Source organism: Phalacrocorax carbo, chromosome 1, assembly GCF_963921805.1.
Source record: "Phalacrocorax carbo chromosome 1, bPhaCar2.1, whole genome shotgun sequence".
Taxonomy (NCBI): domain Eukaryota; kingdom Metazoa; phylum Chordata; class Aves; order Suliformes; family Phalacrocoracidae; genus Phalacrocorax; species Phalacrocorax carbo.
The window spans coordinates 68,131,151-68,150,666 of NC_087513.1; the positions used below are offsets into that span (position 1 = coordinate 68,131,151).

The 19,516-nt window shown below is 36.5% G+C and overlaps 1 protein-coding gene across 7 annotated transcripts in view; it reads left to right on the forward strand.

The window, feature by feature from the left end:
- Window positions 1–19,516, forward strand: part of ERC1 (ELKS/RAB6-interacting/CAST family member 1) — a 304,598-nt gene that overhangs the window by 157,376 nt on the left and 127,706 nt on the right. For all 7 annotated transcript variants that reach the window (XM_064458288.1, XM_064458330.1, XM_064458316.1 and 4 more), the window contains one exon: window positions 2,985–3,120. In XM_064458288.1, coding sequence (XP_064314358.1) covers window positions 2,985–3,120 — 136 coding nt within the window. The remainder of the gene's footprint in view (window positions 1–2,984; window positions 3,121–19,516) is intronic.

Below are 19,516 nucleotides of genomic sequence, written 5' to 3' on the forward strand. Positions count from 1 at the left end.
GCTTTGTTTCTTTCTGCAGTCCTAATAAGCTTCCTTGTGTACATATATTATGACAAATCTTTATTTTCCTCTTGAGTGTCTCCTCATAGAATGTTGCAGTGTGCTCGCTGAAGACACACACTTTTTGTATTTTATTTTATTGTTCCAGTTCAGTATGTGGTCCAGTTCTGCACATTGTTCAGTGGTGGTGTGAAGATGAAGTTGTTCTATAACAATCATCAGTATTATTTCAGTGTTCAAAATAGTAACAGAACTGTCTTACTGAGCAGTGATTTTGGTGGTTCTTATTAATCAAGCTTTTGAGGTCTGTTGATATTAAAAATATGTTATGTTTTAAAATATTTTTAAATATTGTTTAGATATATATAAAAACATTGATTCTCTGACTTTGGCTTTGAAGACTGAGAGTTATCTGACAGAAGAAAGGATTCTTTACACAATGACAGTATGGACTCTACATTTTCACAGAATTTTCATGGTGTAAATGTTCAAGGGCTCTGGGCCTGTCTGTACTAAACCTTTGGCCCGATTATCTCCATGAAGTATTGTAAGAGTGAGAATTATAATTTGGTACCATGGGCATTGAGATAAGGTGTGTTTTCATGCATCAAGCCTTTTAGATTTAGATTTCATGCAATCCTTTTAGATTTATAGGTTTCAAGTTTCATGTGGCCTTCTTCGTTTATATAGTTAAACAGTTGGGGAAATTTTAAGTAATGCTGTAGATACCTGTATCATTTGAAAGGTTTATTGCCCAACTTTTATTGCTTTTTGACATCAAAGGTATGGAGTGATAGTTGTATTCTGCACATGAATTCAAGTTTCCAAACAGTATGAGAGTTATGAGGATTGATTTGACAGTTGGACTTGATGATCTTATAGGTCTTTTCCAACCTTAATAGATTCTCTGATTCTATGATCTGAGTATTACAAGCACTAGGTAATTTCAAGACTTCCATCTTTTAAACCGCTTTAGGAAAGCTTGAGGTTGTCTCAGAATATCTGCCTAATATATTAGAAAGACATTAATTTTGATTCAGACATGAGAAGGTGGATGTCAATAGTATATAACCTTATAATTACTCCTTTCTTTGACATACATATTTTGTTTGAAGACATTCTGGTCCATGCGGGAGATGATCTACTTCAGAATATTTTGTTGATGGTTGTGGCTTTATTAATATTGTTGTCTTTTATCCAACCAGTAGATTGCAGTACCACAGACCAGTTTCCCAACAGGTGAATCTAGTTTTGCAAGTTTGTAAAAAAAAATAAATTCCACTAATTTTGATTTAGAGGTTGAGTAAGAATTCCTGTGTGGAATTGGATGTGTTGGGCTGACATACTTTAATTTTCTGTGTTAACTTAGCTATACTTTCTATGTTTGTTTTATTGGACAGATAGAACCATGTATTGTACAAGCTGAGTTGGTGCCAACATAATATTTCCAATAAGTTGTTTAATCGCTGAACAAGTCTGCTTTCAAACTGGGCAATGCGCCCATTGCCAGTGTGCAGCACTGGGTTAGAACAACTTAACAGTTATACTGGTTGTGTTTGAAAAGCATCCTGACTCAATTCAGCTGTAACTGTTGGACAAGGTAGTTAAGTATGCCAGTAATTTTTTAACATCATCAGAAAAGGACTTTCCTTTTTTACTTCGTCTCTGGAGGCCATCAGCACACTTTCACACTAATAGAAGTTTTTTTAGCACCAAGGAAAATTTGCTGTCTTTGCAATTTTCCCAGCACCAGTTGGCTTACATTGCAAAAAGCAGAGCTCTGTTTTGAACCTATATTTTTTTGGAAGAACTCAGAGCACTGACTAGCCATATGCCACATAATTTGAACATATATATTGCAAAGAGATATGTTCTTGATCATACTTTTCTTATAGGTTCTGAAGACAATATTAAAGCAGAATTGTTTGTGATCTGTTCTAAAAATATTTCTGAAATACAGAAGAAATATTCTTCCCCCTCTTGTGCATGACATACCAGATAGGAAGCTAGTATATCATTCTCCTTTCTAAATAGTAAATTAGAGAGCCGTCTCTACTACTTGCATGATGTTTTGGGGAAATCTTGCGACCGAAGAGTCTGTCTTTTATTCCAAAATCCAAACTCCAGATATAATTATGGAGAAAAGGGCTGAGGAAGCAAAGCTAGCCTGTTTTGTTTTGATTGGACTAAAAGTTTAGACTTAAGTTCTCTGTGGTCAGGAGGCTGAGATGAAAGGGTCTGTAATTAGATTCAATACTCCATGTGTCTTAATGCCCTGAAAGGCTAAACCCCGTCAGCAGGCAATGGTAGTTGCCAGGATCATCAAAAATAATTCATAGATGCAAGTGAAAAGGAAATTATGCACGCGTTCTGAAATAGTTTGTTCTTACTTGATCTGTCTTGTTTCTGTAAAAAGAAAGGATAGGAAATCCCTCAAAATATCTAGTAAACAAGTAGAACTTGAGGTTGAAAAGAAATCATTTTACTTCTGGAAACAGATTGCCTAGATCTCGTACGTAGTCCTCTATATTCAAGTCATGTTTCATTAGTTTCTCCTTTTGATCCTCCTATTTTCCTTCCATGAGATATAGTGCTACCCAAAGCAAAATAGTCTGTTACATGCCTGCATTTTTTCTATATACACATGTGTGTATGAACAGTGAAAAGATTTCTACGTAGCACATACCACATTGTCACAAGAGGGCAGGTGCATCTTTTGATCAATAGCTTATACCAAATAATAGTTAAGGTTTTTGTTACGGGAACTTCCACATTTAGGTTAATGGCAAGGAGCAAAACAAAGCATTCGTTTGGCTGAATTAACAGTTGAGGGTAACACCTGAGGATGAGTTCGGTGTGGTGACCTTCTGCAAACGAAGTGATGGTACTTGAGGGTTCCACTCTTCCCCAGTCCAGTGACCCAGCACTGGAGCTGATGAGAAGCATGCCCTGGACCACACTCTGAGTGCTCTTCTCTTTTACAGGCAAGTTAAAGACCAAAATAAGAAAGTAGCAAATCTGAAGCACAAAGAGCAAGTGGAGAAAAAGAAGAGTGCACAGATGCTGGAGGAGGCCAGGAGACGAGAGGATAATCTTAATGACAGCTCCCAACAGCTTCAGGTAACATGGGAATTGAACTAAAGCAATGTGGTCAACCAGCCAGGCTTAGCTACCCCGCTCCCCGCTGTACCCCCTGATCCATTTTCATAGTTGTTACCTAAGAAGTTTGTAACTGACTGTTTAAAAGGACACATCTATCCCAGAGCACTTCAGAGAAAGCAGCCTCTCTCAGTTGACTTTGTAGCTTACCCTGTTTTCATGAAAGGGAAAAATATTTGTAACTGTCAACTCAGTTATGAAGTGCATCATTTAAATAATTTTATCATTTCAACATTAAGATTGGTGTGGTATTTCTTTCTTCGCTACTCTTCTAACAGCCTTTCTCTTTAGCTGTTTTGTGTATTTTCCCAGCTGGTTTTACCTTATATTGGTGCCTTTTCTTCAGTAAACGAAAGATAACCAAGTAAGCATTTGTATGGTAAATTTGTATGGTAAATTATGAGGTAACTGGAGGACCATGTTTTCTGTGTTTATTCCTCTTTGTTTCACAGTGAAGACCTACTCTACCTCACACATTCTGGGTATGCTTACTAATGAGTTTGCTTTATTTCTGAAATGATAACACGCTTCTGCCCCACAGAATTATCTAGTTACCTCACATCTACCTAGGTATATGGAAGTCACCAGTATGAAAGCAAGTCAAATATTTCTCAGTGTGCTATATGTTGATATTCACTGCAGATGGTTTGTCAAATGGTAAGTTTTCAAGTGCTGTTATAAAAATGTTGAACTATTTCCATGAAATAAAGTGAAGACACCATGATGCTAAGTGAAGAGATAATAGCTATTTTGCCTGTGATTTCTTTAATTTACAGAAATAACTTTCCTTTTGGTGAGTGAGAATAAACATGGAAACAATAATCTACACTTGAGACTTTTAATTTTTTTTTTTAAACTGGAGAGCAAGCCTTCCTATAGGTGTTTTCCTTTGTTATCCTAGGTTAAATTCTGTTTCTTGTGCCAGCTACGTATCTTAATTCATCTACAGTGGAGACATAGAATAAATCCAAGTAGTTCACTAGCAAAGATAAATCCCCTTCTTAATTTAAACAGGTACTTCTTTACTCTGTTCTGTGGAATTCCACTCTTTAAGAACTCTTTAAGAACTTTTGAAAGAACCACAGAAACGTGTCCATGTGGAATGCTCTCTGATGCACCATTTTGTGGTTTGCCCCCTCAATTCCAATCCTATATGTGAAGGGCACTGAAATAGTTAAGTTCAAAGTATATGAAAGTGATTTCATAGCTGCAGACTTTTATATAAGGCTGGGATGTGAGATTTCTACATCTGCTAATGGGTTTTGTGGCTGTAATGCTATGGCAATCCACAAGGCTCTCATTATGTGGCAGCTTAAGTTCAAATAACAGTCCTCCCTGTATTAGTGAAATGTCTTTAAAAATTCTTAAAGCTAATACAATATTTGATTAGATTTGTAATCTGCATTTGAGAAAATGTATATTTTAAGTTTGAAAAGATAAGTGGTACTTGACACTTGCCTTGTAGTTATGTGCATGGTGTATTTTTCAAATGATACCATTCCATAAGGTCATCTTTTTTGTTTTGAGGTAGCACTTTCAGATTTTAAAAGGCGTGGCTTTCTTTTCTGGCTTTTTTCCCCACAATTATTCTTTCCCTTTCATTTTTCTGTCTTTTACACAAGTGGAATGCATTGGAAGAAGCCTGAAATATTTTTTTTCTCTCAGCTCCTATTTGCATACTAAAATTTCTGTCATTTTTTTTTAACAGTAAATTATATAATGTGTTTGTGCAGCTACCCATAGCAATGGACAGACAGTGATATTCTGGTTACTGATAATTTCTCCTGTTAAAGCTATTTAACACCAGCTTCTGACACTTCAAAGAGTTTGTGCAGCTTTGGTGGCAGCAATGAGGGAGCTCTTCTTCAGAAATTAGGTGGCCAAAAACGGTGCTGCTTTGTATCAGAGTTTTTAAGAATGTGTAGCTGTCCTTGCACAGTACTTACTACCCAAGTCTTTACTTAAAGTGTTTTAGCAGTAGAGGGATCATAAATATGAAACTACGACTAGCATAGTTAGCATAATTTTGCTCTAAATATTTCCTCTATTTTAATTTCAAATTAAGCAACTTATGTCTAGGAACAAGAAGCAACCAGTTGTCCTTCTGAGGAAGCGAAGTAGTTTGATTTTTTTTCTTTTTCTCCAGTGTTACTTTCTTGTAGGCTGTTAAACAACAGAGAAGCTAAAATTGGGAACAAAGATGTCAAAGTGTATAATTTTATTATCTTCACCTTTTTATATTCAGGTTTTCCAGTTAGAGATGTCCATACTGCTTTCTATGTAATTATATGCAAGTATTTCTGAGATTAAAAATAGACATTATTAAATGCATATAAGAATTTACATTGAAGTTGGATGTGATAGTCAACATTAAATGTGTGAGTTTTCATAGTATTAATATTACTTGATTTTTCCCTAGTGCCTTTCCTGCTCTTGTGAACCTAATTGTCCTGTTTGGGTGGGCTTGATTTTAGAGAGTCTTTCCCCATATTCAACACAAGGCTGAAGGGAATGCTTTCATTCACAGATGAAAAAGGTCTGTATGCTCTAATGAAAATATCAGGCTAAGGTAAAATATGGAGTGTTTAATGACAAGTGACAGGTTCAATAAAAACTCCTTCCTTTAGAAGAGCCTTCTGCTTATAGCCTCTCTCTCTCAAGGACTGCAACGTTTTGGTTTCCTGGAAGTAAAATTTACCCAGGACCACATTTCAATTTGTTAGTTATGGAGACCTGTCTTCTCCATAGACTCTAAAGGGCACTGCCTTCTAATCAATTAAAAAAAATTAAACTTGAGAGGAACATAGATATTTATTTTTTTTTAATGGAACCATTGTTGGCTTTGGGGTCAGGACACACAAGCACCAATTTCAGATAATTTTGGTCTTGGTTTTGGCTGGAATTAATAATAAGACATTATGAAATGCTTAAAAATATATGATCTGCATGTTCTTCGGTTGACCGTCTGCAATCCAGTCAAATAAACACGCTCCCAAGCACATACTCCACTCCTCCTCTCTCTGTCCCTAACAGGCATGTGGTTTCTTTCTTCCTGAGTCCAGTAACAAAATGTTCGTTTATTCAGAGAGCTCTGATGATGGAAATTTGGTATTTTGGGGAGTGGAGGAAGAATGAAAACCATAATGTCTCAATTCTAGTGAGACGGATAAATGGCTTTCCAAATTTGTCTTTTCCTCCTGGGTTCCCTTAAACCACAACTCTCCAGAGATCTGAGAGGTTAACGAGTGTCTGGTCTATAAGCAGGATTTTAAAAAAAAAGCTGTTGGGCTGGAGTAGAAAATTTTTGCTTCAAGTAACTAAAGCTTGGCTATTGTGAAAAGGAATTGATATGCTGTCTTGTCCTAGAAAGGTAACATTTACTGAAATTTCGTGCTATTTGAATGGGTACTTGGAACTGACATCTGGAAGGTAGTATGCACATTTTCTTGTTCTGTCACTCCAGCATCTTCCAGACTTTTTAGGGGGAATTTTCAGAATATCTTGTGGCATGGAGTTGTGTACTATTGGATCTGTACTGCAGCAGCTATCCATCAGTCTCCAATTGGTGCTGACAAACTGTATGTCCAGAAGCTGTGTAAAATATATTTGAATGCTTTAATGAACAACTGTAACACCAAGTAAATTTACTAATTTTTTCCTCTTTCTCCACACCCAAGTTTAGGTAATTTAATGTATAATTCCTAATCTGTTATTTCTATACTCAAGTATATTTTGTTTGTTCCTTGTAATTATGTAATTCTCTTATCATATTGAGCATTAAATACGAAAATATCCTTCTAGTGGAAAGAACAGAATTTTCAATTTAAAGAAATGTGCTAATTTTTGTTCAATAATGCTTTTACTGGGATCTCAATGAAATAATTAGGTAACCAAATACCTTCTCATCAAATGAACCCTTCTAAATTGATCAGGAACTATTTGTTGTGAGGCACCACAGCATGTATACACAGTCAATAACAACATTCCAAAATCTGAAAATCCAGGTGAAGCCTAGTACATCTGGTCTTAAATTACTGAAGAATTTCCTCTTCACGAGCTATGATTGGATCTTAAGGGTAGGGTGGCTGAAGTTCTTTCATGTGATCTGTTGATAGTAATACCATGCCATGATGAGAATGATGGTTTGTCATCTTTTGGCTGTTAGTAAAGAGAGATTGTGCTTCCCTAGTCTATGAACTTGCCTTTGGACAGTGTGTACAAAGCTCTGAAGAAGCAGTTAGAATTAAAGAAAACCTTTCCAAGTTTAAAGTTCAAGATTTCCTCCATAACTTTCTAGGCATCATCAGTTCTGAAGAAAATCAGTTATGCTAGTAAAATGGTGTTACATGTTTTCCTGAGATAAGTGAATTTCAAGTACTGAGTTCCTGGCTAATTTCTCTTCCATAAAGACCACTGCTATATCAGATTCCAGCCTTGCCTGCCAGCTGCATGGGGTATACTTTCTGTATCCCTCCGATAGCACAGCTCAGCTTGTTAAGGCCCATGAAACTGTCAGCTGCTCCATTTCATCCTGGTAGAAATCTATTCTTTAATGCCATCTTGCATCTGTAGGATTTATTCCAGAGAACAGTTTGACATGTCAGACCTGTATTGCCTCATTGAGCTCAGATTAATCTTGGGGAATTATTTAGAACAAAATGTTCTTCTGCTCTCTCTTCCTCTCCTAGTACTTTTTAGACATTAATTAGATCAGGGAGAAGTTTTGGCCTCCCTGTCCCTGGATAATTCTCTGCGTTGTCCAGCCCTGTAGGTGTTAGTGTTCCTTGGGCCTGACTAGATGCCATTCACACCTACACAGATGGATATAATTTCACTAAATGGTATATTCAGTTCTAGGTCATCCTCCTTCTGTCCTCTAGGACAGAACTCATGACATAAAGCACTGAAAGGATATGCATTTGTTTTGCAATTTTTTTTTAAAGAAATTTATTAGCATTTTATGAAGACATAACTTTTTCTTGTCGATCACCAGACCATTCCTAGCTCTCCGTAATGGACAAAACTTAACATTGTTACATATTCTTGATAATTAAGCAAAAGTATGATTCTGAGTTCACAGATTATATGAATTAGAATTGTACTGTCTGTCTCTCAGTATTATGTAGGACTTTTGTTAATGAAAATGCAGCAGGTGTGAGCAAATACAAGCTTTAAATAACAGTCATGCCTCATGAAATATTAAATGGAATAAATGTATGAAAATTATTCCTCCTTTTTCATTTGGGCTAGATGCAGTGGTAGTCAGTAGGTAGTTTTGGGATCAGCTGACCCTCCAACCCTTTCTCAGAGAGATTCTGTGACAGCTGGCTTTGCATCAGAAAACAGGATATACATATGCAGTAGAGACTTTAATATGCATCATGATTTATTAGTAATGTAACATTCCAGTAACAATTTAAACTTCCATCAGCTTTTACAATATGTTACAGAAAATACAACAAAAGTTGCATTCTGTACTTACTTGGAAGCTTGTGATTTTCAGCACAGTGTGTGCAGTTACTATAGACACAGGCAAGTATTTAACCCTGGCAGATGCCTGGAGAAAAACTAGCTCTTACTCTTATCATGTCATAACTCTCCCTGTCAGGAGAGCTTTTCCTGACTTTCCTGGATGTCTGGGAGAAGTTCCAAAAATGATGACCTTTTAGCTAGGCTTTTTGTGACTTATAGTGAGGGGAAGTTTCTCAGGGAGGGGGGATTACTTTGAATTTTAGCCTTTTGGGGGGGAATTAAAAAGTGATAACTAAGCATTCCTGGATACACCTGCTTACATTAAGTGGATAGTGTATGGATGATGAATAGACAGCCACCTTTCATATTTTGTTATATCTGTGTGAAGTAATACAGTAGTAATGGACAATACTCAGGTATGGTATTCTTCATTTGCAATGCTCTGAAATGGAAAAACGACTTGGGAATTTTCACAATGTTGTTACCATAACAATTTTTATCACTTAACATCACAGGGCCAGGACTAGAAAGAGATACTGGTTCATTGAATAGTGGAGAAATATTGCATGTTACAAAAATCAGTGCATAATATGAAATAGCAATATCATGAAATTACATGTTCATGTAAAAATTACACTATTGGATTTCCGTCTCAGTGAGACAGTAGTGCACATAAAAATTAGCTTCTAGCTAAAAGAGATGGTTTCTTTCATTTTCTCTATTGAAGTCATAAAGTGCACCTTTATTTCAAGGGAGATCGTGAAGACTTGCTAACAGATTGCCAGAAAATAAACAGGAGAAGACAAGAAAATTATCTGGACAAACAAGAAGGAATGAAGTTAAGTCCTGCAGCATCTGCTCAGATGAGGTCCTGTTCTTAGGGATGTTAGTCCTTTTCAATCTCGTATCATTTTCGATCTGATGGACTTTGCGAGACAGTAAAATCTCCTTTTACTAGAAGGAGGTTCATCAAGACAAACTTTTGTATGCGTTAAGTCTTAAGAGTATTTACCTGGGTCTGTTTCTAATACAATTTTCCCAATTTTCCATACAGAAATCTGATATCTGTATTTCTCCAAAAAGCTGTAGACAGACAGAGTATATAGTAATATGGGACACCATTTAAAAAGTGTAAGTTTACCTCTCCCATTTCTTAATTTTCTTGATTTTGTTAGTTTTTGGTGTGTTACTATTATTACAATGTAAGCTGGAGCCATGAGCAAATTGTGGGGACAACCCTGTCTCCAGTTTTAGTAAAGGCTTTTTTTCTGATGAATGTTTAGAAGGTCTGAGTAACTTCATTGTTGCACATGTGCAGTGTCACATGTCAAAGCAACAACAAAAATAGTATACTTTTGAACATGAAAATTAGTTGTCTCAAAAACTGATTTCTCCATTGCTGTATGAATTGTTCAGTTGTGTTATTAAAGAAGGGAGATGCATGTTTTTCCTCCATCTAAAGCATAATATACATTTCTGACTATCAGAATAAATATATGGGCTTGTTCTTAGGTTTGATATGGCAGTCCTTATAGACACAGAATCTGTCATTTCTACATAATCAATGTTTACAACATTAAATATGTTGTTGAAGAATTAGCACCTTCTGTGTTTGACCAGAAGAGAGCACTCCTTCCAGAATACACGTTACCATAACATTTACAGAAACTAAGCTTGAAGAGACTTGACATTTGGAATGGCGAAGCGTATCCCTAGACAGACACTTAGCCATCTGCTCTATTTGTTTTCACTTTATGGTTTAATTTACCATACATTTATTATGTTCAGGTTAGACATATTCACTGCCTTGACATCTTTAAAAAAGATGAACTATTTGACTCTGTCTCCTTACATAATGTAAAAATGCTCTGCAGTTTTGAGCAGACAGATGGAAAAATTTCATGAAAGTCACTATTTACAACTAGCATTAGGCAGTCTCCCAGTTATCCCAGTATTTCCTTAACTGCAAATTGAGATTTGTAGTGAGAGAAAGCCATTATATGGCTTGAGAGTTTTTAATAGAGGAAAGAGGACTCCCTACATCCTAACGTTTCTCTGTGATCCATCAGGAATATTATTCTCCAGACACACTTTCACCCAGTCTTTTCTGCAGAAACATTAGGTGTCAGTGGAAGATGAAACCTGCTATTTGTACTCTCTTGCCTGTTTGGCAAAGAGCAGGGTTGGTACCCTTTATGATATGCCAGAAACTAAGTACAGCAAAGACTGGACAGCTGAATGTGTGCCAACAAACTTAACCGCTAGATGTTTTTTACATGGACTGTTTTTTTCCCCAAGATTAGTATCTGAGTTCAAACTCCTTTCCTAAAAACTGTCAGAGAGATTAATGTAACTGTTGACAACATGGTGTGGTTCCTGTGAGGAGGTCTCTCCTGAGAGTAGAAAACATTGAGGGCCAGATTTAAGCAAAACAATAGGAGTACATTCAAGGGGAAGAACAGCTCTCTCTTCATTTTGGTGTCTTATTTCATGAGCCTGAGAAAAGGCAATAAATTTGAATTTTTTCCCTCTTCTGATTTTTTTTTCCTTCCCTCTCTCTCACAAGCTTTTTTTTTACTTGCTGTGTTGAAAATGGTTTCTAACTCATCTCTCCCCAAGAATAAAAATGCCCAGTTGCTGCGGCTTATTTCATAGTCTCATTGTTCAATAAAATCACTATTCTGCCTTATTCTTGTTCTGCCCAATGAAAAAGGAAAGGGGATGCGCTGATGATGGGGACCTACAGACAGACAGAATACAGAATTTATTTTAAAAAAATAATACACGTGGAATTTTTTTCAGTTCTATGCCTGTGGCAACAAATGCTTCAGCATTTCCTTTAAAAAATTTCTTCTAATTTATTTCAAGTAGTAGTACACCTAATTAACTTCATTCTAATCCAGTATTATTCCTTAGTCTTGCTTACTAAATTGCCTAAATTGCTGTCACCCTTAAACTAGTCTTCCTTTTTTTTTCCACCTCCCTATAGAAACAAGCCTATTCTGTCTTTAATTAGCCCTTTTCCTATTAAATTTTCCTCTTTGCCTAAAATTTACACACTTTTAGGATATATCAGAACAACTGCCCTTACTGTGATGTGCAAAAACTAGCTGGGATTGAGGCTTAGGCTGCAAATCATGCATTCATAACTGACAGAAGGTTGTAAAATACTGAAAGTCAGCACCAGTCCTTTCAGCCGTTGAACTTTCTTTGAGGTACACTCAGATCTGAATGCAGGCGGTGGGAAAACTAACTGTATTGGTACCACTTAGTCTTGCACTGATGATTAAAGGAGGATGGTCTCCTGAATGTTCTAGAAAATGTCCGTAATCAGTTAAAATTCATCAACAAATTCAGCTTGGAACATTGTGTTGTTTTTGTTGCTGTTGTTTGAATTCTACCTAAGTCTTGATATCTTTGAGGTCAGATGGTTTTCCAAAGCACAGCGTGAAAAGCAAGGGAATAAAAGCTAAAGAAATTCAGTGTCCCAACAACAGTTATCCATGCCCTTCTAGGGCACAGTTTTTTCCTCCATGCCGGTCAGCACCCATGTACTTTTCTCTTCCTCCTTTTGAAGAACCGTTCAATATTCCTAAACTGTAAATATTTTTTGTATTTTAAGTGCTTATGTCTTTATGTTGTAGTGACATGGAACAAGTATTGCATTATGCTAAGGTAATGTATCTGGTTAAAAATAGCAAATATAGTATTTTCTGTAAATGAGACTAAATTTCTCTAAATTTCTGAATTATATTTATTCAGGATATTTGAATGAAAGGTAACCTATATAACTCCACAGGTATCTCATAACTCTAACTCATGGATAAAATAGCAGATGAAACTCAGTATCTGAGTCTATATTAATATATGTCAGGAGAAACAATCTTAAATTTATGTACACAATGATGGGTTCTGATTTAGCAATATTACTGTATGACAACAATCTTGGAATTGGAATAAATATCTTCATGAAAATATTATTGGTTAGCAGAACTGTTAAAAAACATAATGTTGAGAAATATTAAACAACAAAACAGAAAATACTACTATGCCACTGTCAAAATACTACTATGCCATATCAGCAGTGTATTCACCTCTTGGGTAATATGAAATGATGTAGGTCATCCACTGCAGAAAGGCTATGACAAAAGCAGAAAATGTAAAGAAAAGGAAGAAAATAGTAAACATAAGGATGAGCTTCTGTTCAAACAGATATTAAATACATTTGAACACTTGAACATGGAAAAGAAATCAGTGAAGACAAGAGCCAGGGAGTACTTCTTCCAGCTTTGCGTGCTGAGAACAATAGATGATCATTTTGAAATATTGAGGGCTAAAGAAAAACAATAACTATTTTTCTCTCTCCTCTGACCTAGTTCAGGCTTTTATAAAAACAACTAGAATTTTATACAAAGAAGTGAGAATCTCTCAGAATGTGAAGAGTTTCCACTTTCTCATCCTTTTGGTTTTTATGCCAGTGAATTTAAATGGTAGTTTTTATGAATGTTGTGTTGCTATGTTGCCTGTTTAAATGCCACTATCAGTGTAACACTGAAAATAACCTAACAAGGAACTTTTCTTCCCAAATACTTCATTTCAGTATTTTCAAACTCATTATTCCTTATGATTTTGGTATCTAAATGTCCAATTTTTTCTTTGTCTTTTCAGTATTCTGTTCTTATTAGTTGTCTCTAATAGGTTTCATGTTCCACACATACGTATGAATTGACTGTTGCTGCACTCCTGTCATTCCATTCTTCCTGATCCTTTCTTGCTGAAATTTTTTTAAGTTTCTGTTATTGTATCCCAGTCATAAGTATGCTTACTTCCTGTATCCAAATGTATCTTTAGACTTTCAGATACAGTGGTAAAGGTGATCTGTGCATTTACTGGTTAAGGTATTTAGAACAGAACCAGCTTTTAATATTTTAAGCAAAAACATTTCCCTAAATCAAGATATGTATATTTGGTTAGCAGCAGAATCCGGGTTGTACCAAGACAGATCTTTTCCTTGAAAGTAACTTCATTGCAACTTGATGCATCTGGCTTGCAGGGGGATTGTGGGTGGGTTGGGATGTTCCCAGGTGGTATGAGAAATTTTGATAATTTAATTCTGATGTGAAATTGTTTTGATGATCTCTAGTCTGAAGCTGGAGAGATAGGAGATCTCCTGCATGGAGTGAAAGTAATAATGTTGGGGATCTTTTACATTAAATAAAATGAATAGTGGTTAGCAATTGTATCTTGCTAGACTCTTAGCCCTATGCCAGGACTGGTGGCTGCTTTAGAGGAAGCAGTTCCTAGCACAAACGCAATAGCTACTCTACTATGATGAAGATCAGGAAGAAGGCATCAAAGACTAAAATGAATGTACAAGACCAGAGGTGATTGCAGGAATTCCCTTCAAAACTGAGAGTGTGGGAGAGATTCAGTGGCGTCAACTGCTGAGTAAACACTTCCTCAGTGGTGTTGTATCACTAGCAATTCTTGTCATATGTTCAGCTATGAAAAAGACGGAAGACAAGAGAAGGGAACTTTTATAGCTGCCTGTCTGTGTGTGCTGCTTCTGCTGCTCTTTTTTACGGAATGATTGAAAATGCTCAAAGAAAGGTAGGTCTTACAACTACTGTGATATATTAGTACAATGATGATGACAGGACTGACATCGGCAAGGAAAGTTCAGAGGAACAGGACTGTATCAAGGGAATAACCTATGGGTTTGAGCTTTGTATTACTAGTGCAGTTAGTTAAAACTGTCGCTGGTTTTTGCTGTAATCCCATATCAGTTTAGGAGTCTTGAGTCTTAGTATTGATTTATTTAATGAAGAAATCTTTTTACAGTAGCATTTCCCCAATTACCCTCTCTCTCAAAAAAAACCCAAAAACCCAAACCAAACAAAAAAAAACCACCACAAAACCCCATAAGAATTAGAGATATCTGTTGCTTTTGTTCACCTCAGAACATTTTCACAGCTGTATTGTCAGCCTTGGGTCTCATTCCAATAGTCCATGCAGTGACCCACTGTGGTTAGATAGAAGCACTGTCCCTGTAGGTTTTAAAAATGCAAATGTGGTAATTTGCAACAGCTGAAGCAAAATGTTAAAGCTGTTGGCACCCTGCGTGAGCTACTAAATGGTAAACCTGGTTGTTAGTATTGGCAAGGTACTTTAGTCTGTCTAGGTGGTTGCTAATGAAAAGTGCCTGTACAAAACCAACATGCCTAACTGATTGCTGTGTTGGGAGCACCAAGCTTAGAGTAACAGGAAAGAAGTGTCAAAAGCATAGTAGCTCTCAGGAAGAGACGTTGCCGGTTTCTTGTAGGAATAATCAGTTCTGCCTTTCCCTTTTAGGCCTGTGTAATAGTGTCTAAATCTGTTTGTGCTTTTCTTTTCTTCCCTTTCCTCTCCATTCTCCTTCAAGAAATGTGTAAATCTAGATGCAATGGAATTCCTCTTCAGTAGCAGAGTAGGATATTGGAATTACAGAGCCTTATGATGGACATAATTCAACTAGTATTGATTAGGATCCTTTCTTATGGTTACTGCAAGCTCTGTGTATTTCTGATTGCTCCTGATGTTGAACAAAACTGCTATATATTCTGGAAACACTTTTTGAAAGTAACACACTTGAGTGGTAACACATAAAATACCGTGGAAGAAAAAAATATGAACGGCTGGTGTTGTTCATACATTTTTGTAGGCATACTGGGTAATGTTCAGAAACGTTATACAATGGATACAATAGATACAAATGTATATGATACATTTGTAGCAGTTTTCAGGCAAAAATAACAAATGCACAAGTTTTGTTATGAGTCCTTAATCTGTGTTCAAGAAATAGACAATGTGAAAAATTGAACATTTCTCTTCACTAAGTTTTCACTAAGATTTTTTTGTCTCCCATTTCACTCCCCTTTCATTTAAATTAGAGCCATTAAGAATGATATACATGTATCTAAATATTATCTGTTACAGTCTGTATTCAGAGTTGATGTATTTCTTTTCCAATTTTCATGGACTTGTGGGGGTTTTTTTCCATGTAAATATGTTTTAAAGAGAATGCATGCCTGTTTTGCGCTTAGGATTGTACATGTGTCACATATGGAACGTTATTTGTATCTTGATATACCTCAAAATTATTTCTTTTAGTGATAGCTATCATTCAATGCTAATGTCATTGCATAGCATTGCCATTGCATCTGTATTTTTTGGCTGCTTCTTTGTGACCTATATGTTTATGAACAGAAATTAGTCTACATAACTTCTGATGGATGAATTAGTTCTATATTTATTTTGTTAGCCTGTAGAGAAGAGCTTTTTTTTAACAGATGCTTACCACTTCACTTAAATTCTATATAAGTAATCTCAATACCAACATGTTTCCCATCATAAATTTGTCATGTTATTTTACAGACATATTTTACTATCTAGGTGGGGTTTTGTCTTCGTTAATGAGGTAGGAGGCCACAAGAACTTTGTGCAGAGTAGAGCAGCCGTCTGCCTGTTTTTATTCTTTGTATTTTACTGACTTCTTTAGTTGAGCACACTTTATGAATTTATTTCGTGCGATTGTCCATACATATAACTTTTAAAGGATGCATCCTTCCCGTGTGCACAAGAGCAGATATTTTTGCATATTCTGCATCACTCTTAAGTGTTCTCCTACACTGCAGCAATGATACTCAAGGGACAATGCTGTCCGAACACCACTCCATATTCTGCCTTTCTATTTCAAAAGAAAAAATTCACTGGCCATTTCCCATAAACTGTTGGCTTCCGTATTTTTTTTTTACTGTGCTTTTTAATGCACTGGTTCAATTATATTTATCATGTCTGGAAATAATTTTTATCCATTTTTTCTTTTTACTGTAAATACATATTTTTTCTTTCTGCAACTGATGATCTGCAAGTGCACGCATATTCTGGATGTACACGCCTTCTCTTTTTCCACTTAGGAGAATGTACTCATCACCTTCTGCTGTCCCTCATGTTTTCAATGCTGCATATGCAGTGCTGTGGCCAGCTTTGTTGCACTTCCCTCTCGACCCCTAGTGGAATGAAATTCTTCTGCTGCAGTTTTTTCTTGTTTTGTCTCTAGTTCTTTTCCTGCATTTATGCAACTTGTCAAGCTTGAATTCCAAACTACGGGTCTTATTTGGCAGATATAACTTTCCAGATGTTGACATATATTGTCCTAATGAGATAGTCATTGTGCATCTCAGGTCTAATCTCTCAAAAAATGAGGAAACAGTTGAGAAGCTCCTGCTGGTGGTTTCTCAGCTGAAGAGACATCATCAGCTCTTGGACTGTTCCTTTCATTCAGGAACTCATGATAATTACACATGCTGTTGCTGTACTTACAGAGAAACCCTCTTTGGCTCACTCTGTGAGAAACAGGGACTTAATATAAACCAAATACTTGGGTATACTCAGCTTCTGCCTAGACAGACAGAGGTTTCCCCATCACAGGTAACCCCTGATACTTCAGTTCATTTTCCAGCTGAGGGCATCAAGACAGCTGTATGCAGCATTGATGATACTAGCATTAGCATTTCTAGTTATTCTATAAACTCCACTGTTTGTTCATGCCCAGCAATATGTATAGTAGCAGCTGTTTACATGATAGTTTGCCTCTTTGTTAATTTATTTTTGTCTTCAGAATCCTTACTATTGGATCTATGTTTATTTGTGGTTCATGCTGCATCTTCGTACTAAGCTATACACTACCCTAAAGGTATTTCCTTCTTCAGGAATTTACAGTCTTCTTTTGTTCCACTCTTCAAGACAGCATGTTGTTGGTTTTTTGTTGTTTCTTTTTGTTTCGTTTTGTTTATTGCCATCTTCTTCAGTGAATGGTAGTGAATACAGAGAGAAATGATTCACCATGGACAACATCTGCCTCGGCTGAGTTTCACAGGGACCCCAAACAATCTTTTTCAGCTAGGTCCTGTTGTAACTCCATACGGGATATGTACTGTGGCGTTCTGGCCTTCAGTGTTTACCCAATGTGTATTCTTGAAAACCCATTAAGTCAAAGCATTGTTTCCTCAGTGCAAGAGGTATTTCTCCATTTATGAGTGACAATTTTGCATGCTTTTCTTGTTCAGAGACTTCTTCAAGTACTTGGTCAGCATGTGGAGGCAAATGAGGGAGATCCACCGTGCTCACCTGAGCTTTAAGGCCCATAATTATTTGCTTCTGAAATAAAATGAAACTGTAAAACCACCTTTTGGCACCACCACACTGTGTATTCCCTTAAAGCTTCAGGACCTCTTAAAAATGTCTACAGGTTTTTATAAGTATTTTTCAGAGAAAAGCAGAGATTAATCAACAAATCAATTTATTTTCATCAGTTGTACTCTTCTGAAGAGTAGCATCTTTCCTTCTGGGTTCAGCAGTGCAGTAGTTAAACCAACACTGCAGAAACCCACTTTCCATAATGTAGTGAGAGTCGTTTGACATTTTTTAATAGACACCTGAGATGGCAAACCAGAAGTCCTCAGTAATGGGCTGACTACAGTAGAACCAATTTTTCCTCTTCACAAGGTAACTTTGCAGAAGAAACTTCGTAAGATTTCGATTTTTCATGTTAATCAACCAGAATGCACTTCAGAGTTGCAATTAATCAGGCCCTCATATTTTTTAACTGTGAAAAATTCCTAACATTTGTAGGTGGGCTGCTTCCAAATATTGGTTAAGAATTTGTTGTATCAATAACTAAATGACAGTTTGTATCCAGGAGGAAGTTTTAAGTAGTACTTCTGGTAGCTGGCAGTCTTGAGTTCCCAGCCCAGGTTCCACTTATCTAGTGGAAGGTCAATTCACAAAGGAGGATTATTTTTTTTTTTCTGGGGAGAGTTTAATTCAATCTAGAATGGACTGAGATCATTATCAGTAGGTTTCTTGTCTAGGTTATGGCTTCTTGAGGAAATACATGATAAGAAAGAGCAGTAGTTCACAGGAATAAGTCCTTGTAACAATTTCACTGTTTAAGAAATAATTGATTCCCAGTTCGAAACACTCCCAGTACTGTGTTCTTCCCTTCTGGTCTATGAAAGCACACAGGCAAAGGGCTATATGAAAATGATCTTTCCCTACCTAGGTGATTGGCTAGTCCTAAAAATATTCTTAACAGTTAAAAGCATTACACTGAAGCCTTCTCAAACTGTTAACTAATCTTTCCCAAGAGTTAACTAGAGAAATCCACCTTAATTCCAATTCAAAGAGTGAAATTAGGCCTTAAGGACCTTTGTTAGTCTCGTCTAAGACACAGTTATGAAGAAGTTTGCCAGGATACCTCAGATTTAATTGAACCTAAATGCCTTCATGGAAACTTATATTTCATGCACTTTCATAAAATTTCATGGCAGATTACACATCACATGAATGCAGGATAGATTAAATGGATACAGCCTTTCAATATGCATCACTCGGACATCCTACCACTTCCTTCCTGAAGTGAAAGAAAAAGCCCAGAAATGTGCGTCAGTCACACCTCCTTTTCCTTTCAGGCTTTCAGACAGACATGTATTGGAATGAGTTTTGCATACAAATCAGCTACAGGATCATAGTGGGGGTACCAAAATTTTTATTGTACCTGAACTCTTGGCACTCCCACAGTGTCAGATGGGTTTTTCATTTTTCTTTGTGCTGCCACCGGTGAGCATAAAGGCAGAGCTATCTCCTCTATCCCAGTTTAATTCCATCTCTGCTGTGGAATCTTGTGCATATGGGACTCAGGAGGAGAGGGAGGGGAGGTCACGGAGGTATTTGGGTAGGTAATACATCTTGAAGAATCCAGTTACTTTACAGGTAAGTAATGTCTTTTTTTTTTAATTTCTGAATAGTCATATGTATAAGCTTCATGAAAAGAGACTGCCACTGT